Source organism: Centrocercus urophasianus, unplaced genomic scaffold, assembly GCF_019232065.1.
Source record: "Centrocercus urophasianus isolate 14NV4802_14NV808 unplaced genomic scaffold, USGS_Curo_1.0 seq_14, whole genome shotgun sequence".
NCBI classification, from domain to species: Eukaryota; Metazoa; Chordata; class Aves; order Galliformes; family Phasianidae; genus Centrocercus; species Centrocercus urophasianus.
Genome location: NW_024884586.1, coordinates 16,046,126 through 16,064,918, shown reverse-complemented (window position 1 = coordinate 16,064,918; position 18,793 = coordinate 16,046,126). Strand labels below are relative to the sequence as shown.

Genomic DNA, 18,793 nt, shown 5'->3' with positions numbered 1-18,793 from the left:
CTTTGGCTGAGGTTTGTCGCAAGCAGCATACCCCAGTTTGCATAAAGAATTTAAAGAAAATTAAAAACTGACCAGTTTGCGTGTTCTGTTTTTTAAACTTCAGAAAAGGAATGCACGACCTAAACTCAAAGGAACAAACTTTGTACTACCAAATACATTTTAAATCTCTGCTTTCTGATAGGTCTTAGAACAGTAGTCAGATCTGCTTAAAAATCTTCTTGAAGAACGATACATTCTTTAAGATTCCCCCCTTTCCTCTTTAGGTGTCAAGGGACCTTTTGGACTAAACAAAGCAACAAGTCTCAAGTTTCCCTGTCCTTTGCAGCAATCAGAACAACCAGGCAAATCTAATCTCAAATTATTTCTTCTGATAGTACCAGATACAAAACAGGAACAGTTAAAATTATACTGTAGTAAAAAAATAAAAAGAATAAAGCACTATTTCTCTCCAATTTCATTTTATCCAAGTGCTCCTTTGCATGTTATCTAAAGAGTTTACAAACAGCACAGACAGTTCCAGAAGAGTACAATCCACCTTTGAAATATGAAACGCTGCAATAATCTTTCCTATCACACTGCAATAATCCTTTCTATTTTCCTTGTCACACCATGACAAGGCATGATTTCCTCTGGCTTGTGGTACAGGGATGCCAAGCAGATAATTGTTTTCACCTTCAGGAAAACTAAAAAAGGACCATCCTAAGGGAGGAGCAGGACAAGAACGCTGACTGTTCACAAGGGTCAAACAGTGTAAAGGTAAATTTGTTTGCCCAGAGGAACATCAGCACAGTGAATGTGGATTTGACAAGCGACAATCCAGCAGGCACAAGTTCCTCACTCCTGAAAGTGTCAGCACTCACACAGCGTTAATTCTTGACAAGAATAACTGTAATTTGCCTTGACAAAGCATGGCATGCAAGTTTCTGAATAGAAGGAAGAAACTCAAGTCTCAGAATAAAGTCTCCATTTCAAAAACTTGGAGACAGCAATTACCATAAAAGCAAGAAACAAAGGCTCATTGATTCCTCATCTCAAAGCAAAGCTGACTGTTCCTCAGTGTCATACACTGTACCAGACTAGAATCAGAATTCCATCACAATTCTACCCCAATCCATTTCTGTACTGTCAATTTATTTACGTCATCGTAAGAGGTATTTTATAGTGGGATGCATATAAACAATTTTATGTAACCTTAGATGCTGGAGAATTACTCCTCTTTTATTTGGACACCTCTCTACCATCACATTAAGACAAATGAATTCAGGGTTGTTTCTTTTAAGGATGAGAAACTATATATCTTGCACACAAGTGAGGTTTTCCTTTCCATAACTTGGTTTCAGCAATCATAAACAGGACTAATTCATTTAAATAATGTGAATGTTTTGTTATTTCCTAATCCAAACCGATTCTGGAACTGCATTTTGTAATTGGTAGAATCTTTAAGTCTGAAGAACGAGGTCTAATCACAGATTAGACTGTCTGGTAAGGTAGAAATGTCTCACACACAAACACAGTAACCCCTCTTCCATATGTTCTTTATGGTCCTAAAGGAGCAGCAAAGGAGAGGGAAGGGTAAGCGACAGAGTGCTAGTTGCTTAGGAAAGGAGTTGTATGCTGTGCAATACCTGCAGTGCCTGGAGACCAATGCCTTCCAATAGGTACTTCCAAAGAATCACCAGTTTCTAAAAATCACTCAAAAGTTATGGAATTCCTGGACTGCAACTAGACTAGCCAGCAGGACTGGCATCATCTATAAGCTACCATATCATGCATGATTTTCCACTGACCATAGATCTTATTTTGTTCTACTTTCTTCAGCAATGTTTGGTCCAGACATTTTTTCCACAGTTCTTCCTGGCTCTTTCTCTGTCTTCAACAGGACAAGAAAGTCAGTGTACAAAAGCTGGGAAGGGGGCATTTCTCTCTGTCCACAGGGCCAGTCGAGCTTCTAAGTTCCGAGTTAAGGAAGTACCACAGAAGGAAGGAATCCTTCCTAGTCACTCATGCTTTCCTGCAGCACTCTGGCTGCTTTGTATCTAACAGGTGACAGAATCAATGCCACTGGCTCCCAGCTGAAGCTCTAGCTACAAAGAGGTGAAAACAAAGTGTGAGGAAGTTTCCAGTACCATCATTCTTCTTGCAACTGAGAGACCTGATTAAACTATGGAAAATTCAAAGCCAGGCAAAGAACAATACGGCAGTTTTGTACAATGGGACAAACTCAATTTTGTCCTTTCAGCATTCACAAGAATTTGTAAAATCATAACATGGCTTTATTTCTCAAATCTCCTGAAAAGGGACAATTACTGTAATCTGGATCTCTGTATCACATTTCACCTCCAAGCTTAGTCAAATCTGTTAACAAGCATCCACGTTGTCAGCAAATCACTTCAATTATCTCCAAAGCTGGTAACGATGTGATACGCTCTTCTTTAGAAAGCCTTACGTTCAAGACTATGGCAGGAATAAGATTGACTCTTATTGAAATTGGAAAAAAAAGCACATATTTTTCATCTCTCAAGAGCTTTGGTAAAGCTACCACCAGCATTCTGTATAAAAGTTGGGAGGTGCCATGGCTGGTGTACTGTTTCCTTCTCAAAAGAGCCTCCTTGCTTTACCGATGGACTAAAGCATAAAGTATTTCTGCCACAGTACAGGTGATTATCAGAAGAGCAGAGCCACTGCAATCTGAGCATGGAAGTGTTACTTAACATAGCAGCAACAAGCCTTTAAGCTGCACAGTTACCATCTGATCTATTTTTTTTGCTGCTGTTGTGCAGTCATGAGAGTTTCACACAATCCAATTTGCTAAACCAGAGAAATAACCACTTGATTGTGAAATAGCTTTTAACCAGGTTAGCAAAGTCAAATTATCACCAGAACCATGTACAAAAAAAAAAAAAAAAAAAAAAAACCAAAAACAAAAAACAAACACCTGGAGATCAAATAAAGCAGGAAGGAGGAATTGGCTCATGAAACTACACTCTTACTGGACTTCAGGCATCAGCAGAACTGCACCAGAAAATCCCTCACATTTAGCTCCAAGCATTTCCACACAAATATTTTCCTTTCATGCTGCAATTAACAGAATGTCACAGCCTGTACAGAGTTTTTCCACTAATATCTTTAAGGTTTTATGTTCTATAGAATACTTGAGATTTATTCCAGCGAATAAATTACTATCACGACACGCAATCCTACTTCGTAGTTACTTACATTTATAAGACTATTAAGTTACAGATGAAGCTAAAGGAGCTTATTAGCTAGATACTAGCAGTCCTAAATTGTTTACACTCCCAACACCCTTCAGCAGCACAAGGGCAGCAAACTCCAAAGAGCTGAAGGTTGAGGGAATGCTGCCCGCTGGAGTAGAGAGTAGCTGTTTTCACCACTGAAAGTAAAGACAACTTCTCTCTGAACCTTTGAAATGAAACACCAACAAGCAACTGTGGGCCACAAACTGTAGTTGGTTCATACCTGCAGCTATGCACTTCTCTAGCACTTCCAGTCTTCACTCTAAAAGAAAAAGAAAAACAGACATTGAGTACACCAGTTAGAATCAGCTAATAGCAATAATTACAACATGAACCGCATCTTGCAGGAAGTATGAGACCTTTGAGACTAAAGCCCACTTCTAGTAATGCAAGTTTTCATAAGGTGGTAACAATCCTCATTAGACTGCTCAATAATTGATCACAACACAAGCTACTATACATTGAAATACAAGACTTAAATTTCATTTTATTTTTCAACTTCTTCTATGCTTCTGCTTAGGTTGTATACTAAGCTTATGGCTGCCTTGAAATACTTTACATTTCAAGGAAATTCAAGAAAATACAAGTTCTTTTATCTGTTTACAGGCAAACAACCAAAACCATGATTCATCTACAAGAAGAGTTTTAAAAGGCTATTTGAGTGTGCACATCTTCCTTGCTTTGTAGCCCTCTTCATAACCTTTGTTCTGTATTCTGAAGAATACAATACAATAGAAGTGTGAATAAGTGATCTCTATTCTCTTCCATATACTTGGATATTTATCACATGTACTCACACCCTCTTTTCCACAGGGAGACCTCTTGGAAATTTTACATCCTTGTTCACTAATATTAATAACACATTATACCCTCTAAATGAGTACAGAAGCTTAAACAACAAATCGAGTTTTCTTATAAATACTAATTAAGAAAAATAAAAACCAATCTAGGAATCCTGAGAAATGCAACTTGGTTACCTAAAATGCCTATTTTCAAAATTATGGATTCCCTTATATTTTCTAGAACTGGCTACTGGTGACACATTTTTGTTTTGTTTCAGAATAACATTTGGAATAATGAATTCAGAAGAAACAAACGTACCATTTCAGACACTAACTTCTACTCATGATCCTAGCAAATACTTTACCTGACTACACCTAATTCCACCTCACCCACATTCCTTTGCTTTTTTGATGTTTAATTAAATAGTATCTGTTTACGGCCCAAACGGGGTCTCTGATTCCTGCTAACAGCCCTGGCTTCAGAACAGGTAATGGTAATGTTACTTTGTCTTCCACTTAATCTCACACTTTAGAAAGTATTTAATCCAAATTGAAACGTCATAAATGCTGAGTTACGTTTCTGTGATAATCAACTTTCAGTAAAATCTGAAACATACAGCTTGTTGATCACGTAAATGCCTCTGAATACACCAGTAAGCAACTTTTTAAATGGTAAAAAGAAAACGTTCCCTGAGCACATATAACTATGTTAAACTAGAGAATTAATTTAAAAACATCAAAGGAGATGAAGTACAGCTAACACAGCCAGAGGAAACCAGAATTCTTGGATCCTTTTAAGAAAAAAAAAAAAAATACACCTCACTGAATCAAAGACAAAATCTAACACAATAAAAGCTGCATGAAAGCGAGCAGCAAATCTGACAACCACCTGTAGAAAGCCTGGGAGAATGGTCTTAAATCATAACTGTTTCTCAAATCAAAATTGTTTCAATATGGCTCATATAATTGCATGCACAACATAAATACACTGAATACTTGATTCAACTTCACACACCAGACAGACATAGCCCAAAGGCCAAGGAATCTGACAACTTTTTTCCTTCTCAGAAGAAATCAGAACTTGTACACTTCAGATGAAGGTACACAAGCTGGCATGCTCCTGCATGCAGATTCACTCCAGTTGAGCACCAGAGGCCAATAGCCAGCTGTTTTCACAGTTGCTGGAGCACGGGTTCTTTGTGAGGACAAAAAAACAACTAAGAGGTGTAAACTAGGACATCATATCTTTCACTAAGGCTTTTCCTGCAGTTCTCCTTCTTTACTGAAACGCTGTATCTGAGCACCAATGTCACTTCTAATTTCTGGCAGGAACCATGACACCACCTGACACCCCCAGGTAGGAAAATGAAGCTTTAACGCTTGGCCCTGCCTCACCCAAGAGAGACAAAATATACCCACTGATGAGCAGAGCTGTAACTTCCAGTATGCCACACAGTACAAATAGAACTGCAGCTGGTAATGAAAACAAATGGCTCTGGCCGCTAAGTACTGGAGGATGGAGATGAGCCCAATAAATCTTGTGATACCACTTTGTTACTTAGTGGCAAGGCTTCGGTCTCCCCAGCACCCAGGACTATCTATAAGAGGTTACTGGATCAATTAATGGGTTCCGATCGATGAAATTACTGCCACGGTCAGCACCTGCCTAGACCAGTTAGCTCTGATTTCCGATTGCACCTTCCTGGAATTTAACATCCATGGACATCAAGCCTACTGCTTACAATTAAAAAGAAAACAGGTAAAACAGACATCATGGTGTCAACGTTCTCTCATGTAAATCAATGTTAAGTCTGGACTCATGATGGATGCATACGCATTTAGTATAGCCAATATTAAAAAGTTTGAAATATAAAAATATCTATTGCAGGGAAGAAATTAAGGAGGAGAGCAATGACACATCTGAGAGTGAAGGAGCAAGCAGACTGCATAAGTGAGATTACAAATAAAGAGGCCTGAACAAAGTAGATCAAGTTTTAATGCGGCAGTTCAGATCACAACCCACAGAAGGCACACCACTTTCCAACCAACATCACGTACAAAACAAAGAGACAACAGAGAGAGCAATGAGAAGCCTGTCAGGAACTAGAGGCTCCTACATTGCCAGAAACTTACCAAGACAACCATACTTTCTAATCTGAGAAACTGCCATCTTCTCCTGCAACCTGAACGCCCTTGCACCTCTCAGCACCTGGAGCCACACAAGGCAACAGCTACTACTAGCCACTGTGCCTATTCATTTCTGCAGGCAGAGCTGTCAGATACTGTTTTCTCCAGTCTTTCAGGCCAGAGGACTCAGCTGCACGCAGGTTACCAGACAGTCTGCACAGCTAGTTAGCACACAAACTGAACCGCCTGCGACAGTTTGCTCAACTACCAGAACCTGAGTTTATCCATTAACAGGTATAATAGGAAGAACAGATTAAAGAGTAAGAGAGGTGCTCATTTTGGAATCAGTGCAGTTTAGAACAAAAAAGGAGATGGGAAAATTCCCAATTGCTTTATGGTACCACACATGCCAAGGGGAGACTAATCAGCCATAGCTTAACAGCTTATTTGGGTAAAAGACTGAGGTATACTGAACAGAAGCAAAATTCTCAGCTAAAACACTGTGCGGGCCTGCTTTTGGAAGCCATACTGCATCTCAACAGCCTTATCCATTTCAGCCAAAAAAATGAAACCTTTCAATTCTCTATCATTAGACCCAGAAGCAAAAACCTTGGGGAAGAGCATCTCTGTGTAATGTCTATACACACAGTCTGCATAGCTCCACAGTAAAGTAAGCCTTTCTTTGATTTTATGGAATCAAATAGATTTGAATTCAGAGGGGGAAAAAATATATGGTAAGTTTCTAACTAAAGCCATCAGCATTCTGCACCAATGCACCCACTACAAAGAGGGAATACATTTTCACCATTTACTGCCAGCTTCAGAGTGAAAACAATTTTGATGTGTCCCAGCTCCTAAAGTTCAGAATGTAACTGATCGAGAAGTTGACTAAGCTTGAAATCCCACGTTTGCAACATATTTATATTCTATGTTTGGCAACGGGCACAGCCGAGCTCTTTGCAAAACTGAGTGAATAAACTCTTACCTTACATTTGTAAAGAACTGAGGCCAACACTCCATTTTAAAGAATGAAAACAGATTCAAATCAGTTTCAAAAGCAGGTAATTTTTTGTTAACTTAATTTTTATTAACTTGAAGAAATTTTACTACTAGCCACGTGAAGTTGTAACTCTCAAAAACATTTCATACTATTTCTTCTTCACAGGAAACCACTGGCGTTGCTGTGGGAACATTAACTTGGGAATATTTTGATTTCTGATTTCATTTGAGTTTTTGAACAAATCTAAGCATTCCATTGCAAAGGAGTTCTTCCTAAGCCTCCACTCAGGCTCTCTGAAAGTTTCACATTTGTCTTCATTTGATAAACTTTGGTTTCTTCTTTTTTTACAGCATTTCAATATCTTCATATAGCATGTCAAGTATAAAAACCACTGTAAATAATGGAGAAACGCGAGTTCTTCTGCATTAATTCACAGCCTAACACTGCCAAAATCACCCCCAAACACATCAATACATTTGCAGGGCATCATGGAACATTTTTCTAAGTATCACTCTCAAATGCAGCACTATGCTTAAACTGAACTTCTCTCTGCCTAAGGCACCGCAGTGTCCGTTCTTAGCTAAAGTTACGTAAGAAGATCAAGAGACTTCTTTCCTGCTGATTTCAGTAGCCTTCTACTGCACAAAGCATGCCTGTAGCTTTTTTGGGGACCCCCAAATACCCCCCCCGACTGCTAACCTTTGTGTTTAACGCTCAAGGACACCTGTGCCAAGGCAGCTTCACTTGCTCCTCTCTACTCAAGGCCCCAGAAACACTCCCTGCTGCAAAGGCTGGATCACTCACTGCCAGACCTTTATGAAGGGCTGGGAAGGAAGAAGCTCCAAAGATCAAGGCTGCCCCTGTGCTTTGCCAAGAATTGGAAAGACTCAGCCCTTGCTTGTAGTTTCATGCACATATTTTCAGACATTCTTCACTTACATCTCCATCCATTTTTTCCATTCACTTTTCCTGGAAGGCACAGCATGACATCAGCTGCTTTCCACTGCTAACAGGAACTTTGTGACACAGCAAGTGCTACAAATACCATTCTGGCTGCATGAGGCCACCAAACAGACACAAAACCCACTAATATCTTGCCAGGTTCTCTGAGTTTCTCTGCCTCACATTTAGATTCTACAGGTACTTCATACTTCCAGAATCAAAACCACACAAAGCAAACAACACGGCACACTGTCTTCTCTTTATCCTTACATTAGAAGTTACCTATTTCTTCCCCAAAAAGAAGAGCAGGATTCTCTGCATATCAACACCAAACATGGCATGTATCAGATATGCATGCATAATGAAGTGTGTTTGGAGAACACCTAGTACCTCTCTGCCTAGGACCAAATATATTTGCTATATGCAAACAATTCTTAATTAAACTTTTCAGGTTGTGTTTCCAGAGAAGACTAGCTATAAGGTCTCCAAAAAGATGAGATAAAAACGTGGAGAAAATGCACATGTACCATTCAAGATAATCCTACTGCAGATCCAATGTAAGCCATTCCTTTTGACATTAGAACACAGCATAACTTTTCCCTCCCCAGCTATCTTTCCCTACCTGTGTATAATGAGCCCAGGGAAAGAAGTGATCCAGGTCTGATCTAGCCTACCAACAGGAAATCAGCAGTTTTAACCCAGCCATCTTTCCAGCTTCAACTCACTGCACAACCTCACAAAAGCTCCAGGCAGCATAAAGGAAAGGGGAAACATTTGAAAGATGGAATAAGCTTCTTTCTAGAGCAATACCAGCATGTGCTCATTCAGATGACTCATGGATTTGCACTATCAGACTTAGGTGCTGAGTTTGTCAGAATTAATTCTCTTCTCATAAACCATTTTTAGTTTTAAAGGTCCCAAATGATGAGGGTTCCACTATTTCCATTACTAGCACACTAAGGTTTGTGCATGTTCTTCTATACAATTACCTTCACTTTCCAGCTCTGCACCCATGAACCATTTCCATTATTTAAAGATGTCTGCCCCTTCCTTAACAGTATAATTCAGCTTTTTAAATCAAAAGTAAATCCTTAGCAACCTTGTCTTATCAGCTTTTGCTTAAATTACTTATCAACCTTACCTCTTCAAGTTTAACGCCTCTGTTTCAACAGCCTTTACAAATATAGCTAACTTCATTCTGGGCTGAATTCCAAATTCCCACAATCTTCCCACATATCCACCCCGACATAACATTATTCTTCAACTGCACAATTATGATGCCAAAAAAAAGTTAGCACAGAATGAAAGCAATAAACATTTAAAAGAAATTAAAAAGAAAAACAAAACCCTCCTGCTATAGAATTTCTGGACCTACAAAGAATGTCAGATAAAAGTTAATTTCTTACTTGTCTCCAACCCTGATGCAACTGTTTTTACAAACAGCATAACAACGCAGTCAATCCAGAATGGATTAACAAGTATTATCCCCTAAACTCCAGTATATACACCAAGTAGGATTTCCTGCCCTTACGCATCTGAAGCATCATATTTTGCTCCACAAACCACTGGAATTCCTGGAAATGGGCAGTGTGCAAAGTCTCTCTTTTTGCACTGGCTGGCAACAGGTACACAATAAATTTGTTACACAGCTCAAAGCATCTGCCTCCCAAGAAACACAACTGACTGCTTTGTTTGGACTAAACAATGTCACTGTCTTAAGCATCGTTAAGAAGATTTTCACAAAATGGGGACTTAATGCCATTCTAAAGCCTGGCTGTATCTACTCAATGCACTTGGCAAACATGCATTTCTACGGTGTTCTATCCATTTGTCATTACGTCTTTCACAGAACAGATAAACAGTTTTTGAGTCTGCAATAGCCTACTTCCAAGTGTTGGTTGAAACTGCCTAATCACATGCCTGCTACAAGACTACAGGCAAAAATTAAGTATGGTTATTGGAGAACACTTCAAAATAGAAGAATTGCACAATCTTGATTGTTGGCATTGAATAGTACCAACATTTGCTTTTGATTGTTACTGTAAACTTACAAACAGTTTATATTGCTTGTGCCACTTTGTTCTGGCTAGCACAAACCAGAGGATGTCAGCTGGGGAGTCAGGAAGAGAAGCAGGAAAAAAGGCAGAGAGCTTTAAGAGGATGTGACAATGCTGGAACATATAAGAATGCTTAAGAAAGCATGCTTAATATCCTAGAAATCCAAACGTTCATGAATTCCACAGGTTCACCTGATGAAGTTGACAAAACTACCACGGTGTATCACTATTACACAAAGAATGATCCAAAAGCAGTCACATAGCATATAGATGCTTGAGCTCATGCATGACACATCCCTCTGCCACACATCAACCACAGCTCCCTGCCTGCACACACTGTGGGACTCAGGCATTGCCAGACAGCTGAGAACCCACCATTCATCTCCAGGATTTCCTCATTCCAAATTCGAGGTACACACAGCTTTCTCAGCAGCAAATATGCTGAAGACACTGCAGTGGTAGGAAAGAAAAAATAATTCCGGTTGATTTTCTGAAGCACTGTTCTCAAAAAAGATTTTAAGATGATACTTCTACTTTACAAGTAAAACAATGTTTTCTTCACTCATATTCCAAAAGCAGATTTCACTTTGCATAGATAATCAAAGGGCATGAAAAACTGGAAGTGGACAGCATCCCCTAAAAGACAGAAAAAAAAGTACTTGTATCCTATTTCCCATTCCCCCCTCCTTGATTTCTTGCCAATGTTAACGGCGGATCCAGTTACTGCCACTATTTTGAGCACCCTTCCACTACTGTATCAACAGTTTACTACAGTTCAAGCAGCCAATAGACTGCCCTCACTATTTGTTCACCTGATCTACTGCTTAAGAAAACCACTTGTGAATAGCCCTCCCTCTGCCTGCAGAGCCTTAAAACAAAGTTTATGCAAATCAACAGCCAAGGAAGTACCAAGAACAAGCTTCCAGCTCTTCCTAATAAGGTATTTCCTACAACTCCATCCCCTCAACACCAACTCCTTATTCTACGCTAGGCAGGCCAAGGTCTGGCTCTTCATTAATCCCTCCTCCCCTTAACAAGCAAAGGCAGGATCATGTTTTCATTAATCTTCATGGCAGACAGGGACAACAGACCTTCTAAGGCAACAATCAGACCGTGGCTGACCACTCCCCGAAGCAGGCAAGGATATTAAACCCCCCCCAGAAGACAGCAGCTCGCAGTGACGTTGTTGGTGCCGCTGCCACTCACCACATACTCTTCCTGTAAGACAACTGCTTTCCCTCCTCCACTCCCAGTCAACTACATTCCCAGCTTGGACAAATTGCATTTTACATTAAAGAAAAACAAAGCATCCACAAACAGATCACCTTTCACTCGGAATGCCAGTCCTCCCCAGACGCAGACAGACAGACAGACGTAACGACAGACTGTGACCCTGGCTCTCAATTCCGCTCAGCAAATGCCGCACACACACACAAGGCCGGCCACACCGCCTAGCTAGCTGCTGCTGCTGTACAAATATAGAAAGTGGAACAAGCATTTCAGCAGAAGGGATTCTGCTCAGCTCTCCAGGAGGGAGGAGCAGGGAGCTGAACTGGCCCAAGCGCTTTACCCATACATGGTCTCCGACGGAGCCCGTAGCTAAGACAAGCTCCTCCACACACGCACACTCTCGTTCACCATCATGCTGTGTAGGGCAAGAAAAGATTGAAGTGTACAAACTTAAAGGAGTCATCACTGTTTAAGAAATGAGTCCAAGTTCATTTTACTGAAAGTCCACCTCGGCAACACAGAAACTACCAATGCTCTTCTCCACCCAATAGAATTTGGCAGCAACTTGGAAGAGAGACAAAAACGTCCCTTCCAGGGAATCCCCACGTTTACCAGCATTTTAAGAACTGCTAAACTGGCCAGGTCTGCCTTGTTGGTTTTGGAAGCACACACACGCATGGCATTTTTCACCCAAAACCTAACTACAGCAGTCTTTTTGAACCTTTTCTCCCTGTGCTGCTGCCCGTTTCTTCTACTTAGCATATCACATATTTCACATGGTGGTAAGTAACTAAGTTAGAAATTCTAGCAGAAAAGTTTTCTCATCTGAGTAAGTGTAAGCTATAACTTTCAGCTATACTAGGAACGTAGTACCACAGAACCAGAAATGCACTCACACAAACTTCCGTGCAGCCAAAACCCCTGAAGTAAATATGCAACCCCTTCTCCAAAGACCTTACACATGGATCATTCCCACCAGTAAATCCTAACAGCTCTTTTGACTGTGCAAGGATTCTTCACTGTTCCACTCAGGAATCATGCTAAGCACTCTGCAGTCATAACACAAAGACAGACAAGACAGTACAAGAAGAAATGCAATTCTTTGCTTAGTCGAGTTTTCACAAGACTTTTTTTTTTTTTAATTAGTATTTAGAAGCTTAAATAGAAAACATGAATTTGTGGATGGTAAATAATGAGCAGGTACAGGTGAGGTGGCAGGAAGATTTTAAGACAGTGATCTAGAAGGGAATCTAGCACTATCAATGAGAGAAGAGTTTCCTTCACACTGTTTTACCTACAGGAACTGCAAGACCCAGAGATGACATTCAAAACATTTCTGTTCCTGAAAGATCTTACTTTGTTGCTTTCCCACAGGAAGAAGCATTCAAAGCTTTACCTTGTAAAATGTTTGCAGGTATTAGGATGCTTGGTATCCATCCTGCAAATCTCTATAGTAAGTTAAGCAAGATGCTATCACTTTTGTACGTAGCCTTGGACAATGCCAGATACTTCAGTTACAGACTTCATAAATAACCATATCCTCTGGTTTGGGAAAACAGGCACGAATCTTCAGTTGGAAAGCCAACTGATTCTGAAGGACCTGTGGATATCACAGATATACATACGCTGCAATCGCTCTTGAACCACGGTTTGAGTAAAAAGTAGCAAAGAATATTTATGGATGCAGTGAAAAACTGAATTTTAAATCAGATGTTTGAAGAATGACGGATTTACTTTGACATGTGTAATGCTGAAATCTAGCAAATAAGAACCACATTATTATTATGAAAGGCATAGTACAGAACCGCCTGCAGACAGAAGTGAAAGCTACTGCAAAGACCTATTTTCTGAAAATCTTGAATTAATTTCAAGCACAAACAATATAAGCCATTCTGGAACTTCAGCTGAGTTTTTCTAATAATCAAGAAAGAAATTGGTTCTGAGAGAACACATAGCGTGCAACTGCAGAGAAACACTTCTCTGCAAAGGGAAGCCTGCTATGTACCAGCATGACACAGTGCCCACTCAGCAACCACTCACCCTCTCATTCACATCCTCAAGACCTCCTCAAGACGTGCTGCTGAAAGGACAAAGCACCCAAAGTGCCGACTCATTTGCCTACAACATCTAAACCAGCTATTCCAAATTACATTTACAACTAATTATAACCAACATGTGTAATCTAACAGGTAATTCTAAGACCGCTTTGTATCATCTAGTCTAAAGATATCACATCAAGTCAATTTGTTAAATTAGTTCTAAGTCTACAACAGCACAGACTGGCAACCAAAATGTGCAGGTTGCCACTAGCACTCTGCCTCTAGCAGGATAGCCAGTAAAATGGCCAGTGCAAATTAAAAATCAGACCACAACATACTGAGAAGACTGAAGACAGTATGACAACGTGTGCACACGGGACAGAGAAGACAGCTCACGGACCATGATTCTAGTTCTGAGATAAAGCTTTCATAAAGTAAATAAACTCACACAAACTACCTACAAAACAGAAATTCTTTTCTGAGTTTAATGAAGTCTCCTGCTCAGCTTGGGGTCTTCATTACTTGCTCCTCACTGTTGCTGGCTGAATTCAGGGTGAATGGAGAGTAACGATCTTTCTTCTGCAACACATGGAGCTAAAATGGCTGAAAGTTCCATGCTTATCAAGATGCCAGAAAGACTTCCTTTACCTGAGACGACAACCATGCCTCATTACATTGCTGTCATAAACAAACACACCTGCTGTCTATCACAGTTCAGAGCTGTGAGCTATTCAATGCTACAGCAAGTCTTTGCAGATTTATCTGCCCTATGGCTTTAAAGCAGTTTACATTTTCTCCTTCGTCCTCCCCAGATCTCCTGCCCCTAATGTATATTTCAGCTTTACGTGCTTGGATCGAGTGTGAACAAGATGATGTTTAAATGACATCCGGGAATTCCTGGAAGTGCAAATGCTGAAATGCTCTTTTTTCACTGTTATGCCCCAAACATAAAGCATCTTGGCAGGACAACCAAGTGGAGACAGAAGAGGTGCTATCTGGCATTTTTCCATGTAACACAGGCAGTCCTGTGTCAAGATGAAGTACATTAAGACTGCTAGATACTTCTTCCATCAAAGCCTCTCTCCTGTCTCAAAAAAAAAAAATGGCAATAGGATAACAATTCAAGATACTGTGTTGCAAACCCTCAAGAGAAATATCATTAGAGGGCCCACACAACTTTTCTTAATTTACAACTCCCATTCCAATAAACAATTCAGTATTTTATTTTGCTTTGATTTATACTGTTGTGTTTTGTGGTTGTTTTTTTTTTTTTTTTCCTCACCAAATTACTGACCAATGGATTAAAATGGCACTTCTCACATAAGGGCAATTACTAAGGCAACAAATATTTGCAAAACTCCTGGGGAATGGTAAACTAAAAGACAAGAAGCAATATTGAAAATGCCTAGATTGTAGTAAAGCATTAAGAAACTCAGGTCAAGTCTGATAAACAAGAATGCTGAACCATATCTGAGAACACTGGACTATCGCAGCTGCTTCAATAGCAAATCTCACATTATCCCTACTTAATGCTTTTGCTGGTACGTAGAGGTGCAGGCAGGTCCTGGAGCAGATATATAAATTCTGCCTGTACCCAGAGGTCTCCTCATCAGCAGTGATGCAACAGGACATAAAGCTGCTGGATGTATGCTGCACCCACCTTCCCATTTCCTATAACAAAGTAAAGGTGTAAGGATTTTTAAACATGGGCCACGGCAATGTTATTTCCAGTAAAGCTGCCTCTTATAGACCTGCATACAGATAACTCACATTACAGAGCTCCCAAGAATACAGCCAAGGGGAATGAAGCAGAAAAAAAGTTGATTGTGGACACGTGGTGCCAAGTCACTGCAGTGTTTTAATCTAGCTGATGAGCTATGCTATAAAAAAAAGCAATAAAAAAGACAGCTAAAGGCACTAGGAGGTTATTCAGCAATTATTGTGACTGCTAGTTCAAAGATCTAAGCCTGAAGTAACAGACAAATACAAGCAAAAAACAAAAAATAAAACAAATCAAGATGCTCAGGAAGGCCAAGCTCTCGCAGATCAGAAGCAAAGCATGTTTTAAGGTGAATATCCCCATCAAGTTTTTTCTAGATCAAGTGAGCTCCTGTCGAAACACACCCCAGGAGCACACTGAAGCGGTATGACGGGAGAAAGCTGCAGCGTTTGAAAAACGCACCCACGACTTCTGGCAGAAAGAATGTCCGTGCCTTGAAGGTGAGCACGTCCGAGCCACGACTCCTCGGGAATTCGAAGGAGTAAAGGTTCCATGCTTTATTATAACGCAGCCTCCCTACTTCCTCCTCGTAAACAGTCCTATAAAAATCTCACGCTCTTATTAACCTTTATTGCTCCGACACGCGTTTACCATCCAGTTTACGTTCGGCTTCTCCTGCTTTTTATATTTTGCTCCAACGGCGTCCACCACCACTCCCAACGCCTGAGGCTGCACAACTCGTACGGCGATAACCTCCAGCCCCGTACTCACCCCCACCTAACCAGCCTCCTCCCTCACCAGCCCCAGAGCACGAACCCGCTCCCGGCACAGCTCCGGCCCCGCTCGCAAGGGCCCCACGCCGCCGCCCGGTCGCGCCGCCGCTCTCCCGCCCCCCACCGGCGGCGCCGCCCCGGGCCGCACTCGCAACCGCACTCGCAGCCGCAGCGCCCCCCGCCGCCGCCGCCCCGCGGCCCGAGGCGCTGTCACCGCTCGGATCGCGGCCGACGGCCTCCCCAGGCCCGGAGCGCGGCGAGGCAGCCAGAACCCCGGGGCGCCGCGCGGAAGGAGGCGGCGGGCGGCCCCTGCGGCCCCAATCCTCCGTGCGGTGCGGGAAAGCGCGCGGGGGGGGAGGGAGGCGCGCCGCGGAGGCCGCCGCCGCGGCCCGGGTGGGCTGGGGACCGAGCGCCCGGGGAGCGGGGCGGGAAGGCGGCCGTTACCTGCGTGAGGCGGGTCGCGCTCTCCGCGAGCTCTGCGCCGCTCCTGCCCGGCCCGGCCCGGCCCGAGCTCCTCCTGCCGGCCGCCGCCCTCACCTGCCCCCGGAGACCCACCCGCAGCCGCTCGGCTCCCTGCGCCGCCTCGGGCCGGCTTCGCAAGATGGCGGCGCTTCCGGGAGAGACCACGCCGGGCGCGAGGCGGGGGGAAGCTGGAGCCGGCCGCTTCCCTCAGCCTTGGGACGGACCTTCCGTGCTCCGTGCAGCCACCGCCGCGCTCCCCCGCGCGCTCCCCGGCGGTGCGCCCAACCACCCGCCCGCCCGGCCGCGATGGGGGTGGCGGCGGCTCTGGGCGCTGGGGCGGCGCGGTTGCTGTTCTACCCGACGCTGCTGTACACGGCGCTGCGGGCGCAGCTGCCCGCCTCCCGCCGGCCCTGGTTCCACCGCATCGACCGCGCCGTGCTGCTGGGAGCGCTGCCGCTGCGGGGCCGCAGCCGTAGGGTAAGGGGGCGCGGCGGGGCGGGCCGGAGGAGCCCGGCGGCGCCTGACGGTGGCTGTGCCCGCAGCTGGTGGCCGAGGAGAACGTGCGCGCCGTCCTCACCCTGAACGAGGAGTACGAGACCCGCTTCCTCTGCTGCTCCGCGCAGGTGGGTTCCGCTCGGCCTCGTGGCCGACCGGGGAGCGGGAGGTGGGAGCGGGACGGCGGGCTGGGCGACCCCTCGCCTCTCCGCTCTCCGCCTCGCCGCGGTCACGGCACCGCCGCGTCTCCCTGACGGTGTCTTGGTAGGCTCCGGGTGTTCTTCCTCGAGGGCACGAACCGGAGTTCGAGCGGGTGAACGTGCCGCTTGTTTCAGGAGTGGGAGGCGCTGGGAGTAGAGCAGCTGCGCCTCGGCACCGTGGATCTGACTGGAGTCCCCACGTTGGAAAACCTGCACAAGGGCGTCGAGTTCATCCTGAAGCACCGCGAGCGCGGGAACAGCGTCTACGTGCACTGCAAGGCGGGGCGCTCCCGCAGCGCCACCGTGGTAGCGGCCTATTTGATCCGAGTAAGGAGAGCTCTCTGCTGAACGGGGTTTGTTTTCATCGACTGTGTGCAAGCACAGCCGACCGCTGCTACCCGCGTTTGCTCGAGAAACACCTGAGCAAGCGCTGCTGCATTCGTATTCCATGATTTTAGAGTTTGGAATAGACACACATTTCAAAAGAGGTAAATAGTGAAGCCCCAAACTCATGCTATTGTCTGCTTTGTAGAACCTGGCAAATGTAGGGTAAACGAACAATCAGCTTAGATTTGCTGAACAGCGGTCAAAGCTTTCTTTGATGATCTCATTTATCTTTGTATCCCTCACTTGCCTGCACTTATGGCACTAATTATTAACGCTGACAAAGATGGCCTGATTTTACTGGAAAGAGAAACTGCTGTTGTGCCAGAGCTCTGAAATGTGTTATATGATGCTATCTGTAGTGACTCTGGCAAAGTAGTCATACTTCAAGAAGCTCTTTGGACCGCTGGGCCATTAATATAGCAAGTTCTGAGCAGGTTTTGAGAGATTCTGAGATTCTTAATTGATTCTAGGTTCACTGAGCAGATAATCGTCTGTTTCTGTTGCTCAGACCTTTTCCTTGGCTGTCTGAAATGGCGAGCCTTTCTACGCTTCTTGGTAAATACAACTCAGGATCAAGGGAAGTAGCGCTGGCTTTCTGAGTTCTCTGCAGAGCTAAGTGGGTTGGCACTGAAAACAAAATCCCACATATGGATCCTACTGATGGTGCTGCTGAACACTCCTTGGAAAATCTTTCCGTAGTGATGCACTAACTCCTTAAGTACCAGGGTAATAGTAATGTTTTAATAAAACACTACCCTTTCTGTCTGGTGGGACTGGGACATGAAACTATTCACAACACGTAGGAATTCTGAGTGAGATACACAGTGAAGGTCCTAGGCAGCACCATCCATCCCTCCTTAACTGAGGAACTCATATCATGAAACTGCAGTGAGATTCAGGCCCTTCTGAGGAAGTTTTAAGTAAATAGAAGAGATAAAGATGCCAGTTCTTTAACAGTGCTAACATTGCCTGTAACATCCAAAGGGGGCTCCCTTAACTGGTGAAAGGATGGAATGGATTTTCACTTCCAGGGTTTCTGCTTTTTCAGCTGCATCACTGGAGCCCTCAGGAAGCAATAGAGGCTATTGCCAAGATCCGTCCCCACATCCTTATTCGGCGTAAACAAGTCCAGGTCCTGGAGAGTTTTCACAAGGATGTTACTGCTGGGACAACTGCAGAGTGTCAGTGAGAACTACCAAAATCTCAGACTCAGCTCTTTTAAGTATTGTGCTTCTTGACCCTCAATAAAGAAATTTTTATATAAATTATGGTAAAAGAGAGTTTGGGCTGTTTCATTATAACTTTTTCTCCATATGGCCACTTTT

General features: G+C 43.3%; 2 protein-coding genes across 10 annotated transcripts in view; one reads left to right on the top strand and one right to left on the bottom strand.

Annotated features, from left to right (window-relative positions):
• Nucleotides 1–16,439, bottom strand: part of CELF1 (CUGBP Elav-like family member 1) — a 53,916-nt gene extending 37,477 nt beyond the window's left edge. For 7 of the 9 annotated variants that reach the window (XM_042814241.1, XM_042814244.1, XM_042814245.1 and 4 more), the window contains exon 1: nt 3,478–3,516. The gene's annotated coding sequence lies outside the window, so the exon portion shown is untranslated. Of the gene's footprint in view, nt 1–3,477; nt 3,517–6,169; nt 6,329–16,368 lie in introns of those variants that run through there. The other 2 variants (XM_042814249.1, XM_042814248.1) reach the window with 2 other exon arrangements.
• A 253-nt stretch (nt 16,440–16,692) lies between these two features.
• Nucleotides 16,693–18,744, top strand: PTPMT1 (protein tyrosine phosphatase mitochondrial 1). Its single transcript, XM_042814805.1, has 4 exons — nt 16,693–16,863; nt 16,929–17,009; nt 17,217–17,408; nt 18,517–18,744. The coding sequence occupies exons 1-4, from the start codon at nt 16,693–16,695 to the stop codon at nt 18,655–18,657; spliced, it is 585 nt and encodes a 194-aa protein (XP_042670739.1). The 3' UTR covers nt 18,658–18,744.
• Nucleotides 18,745–18,793: the final 49 nt, after the last annotated feature.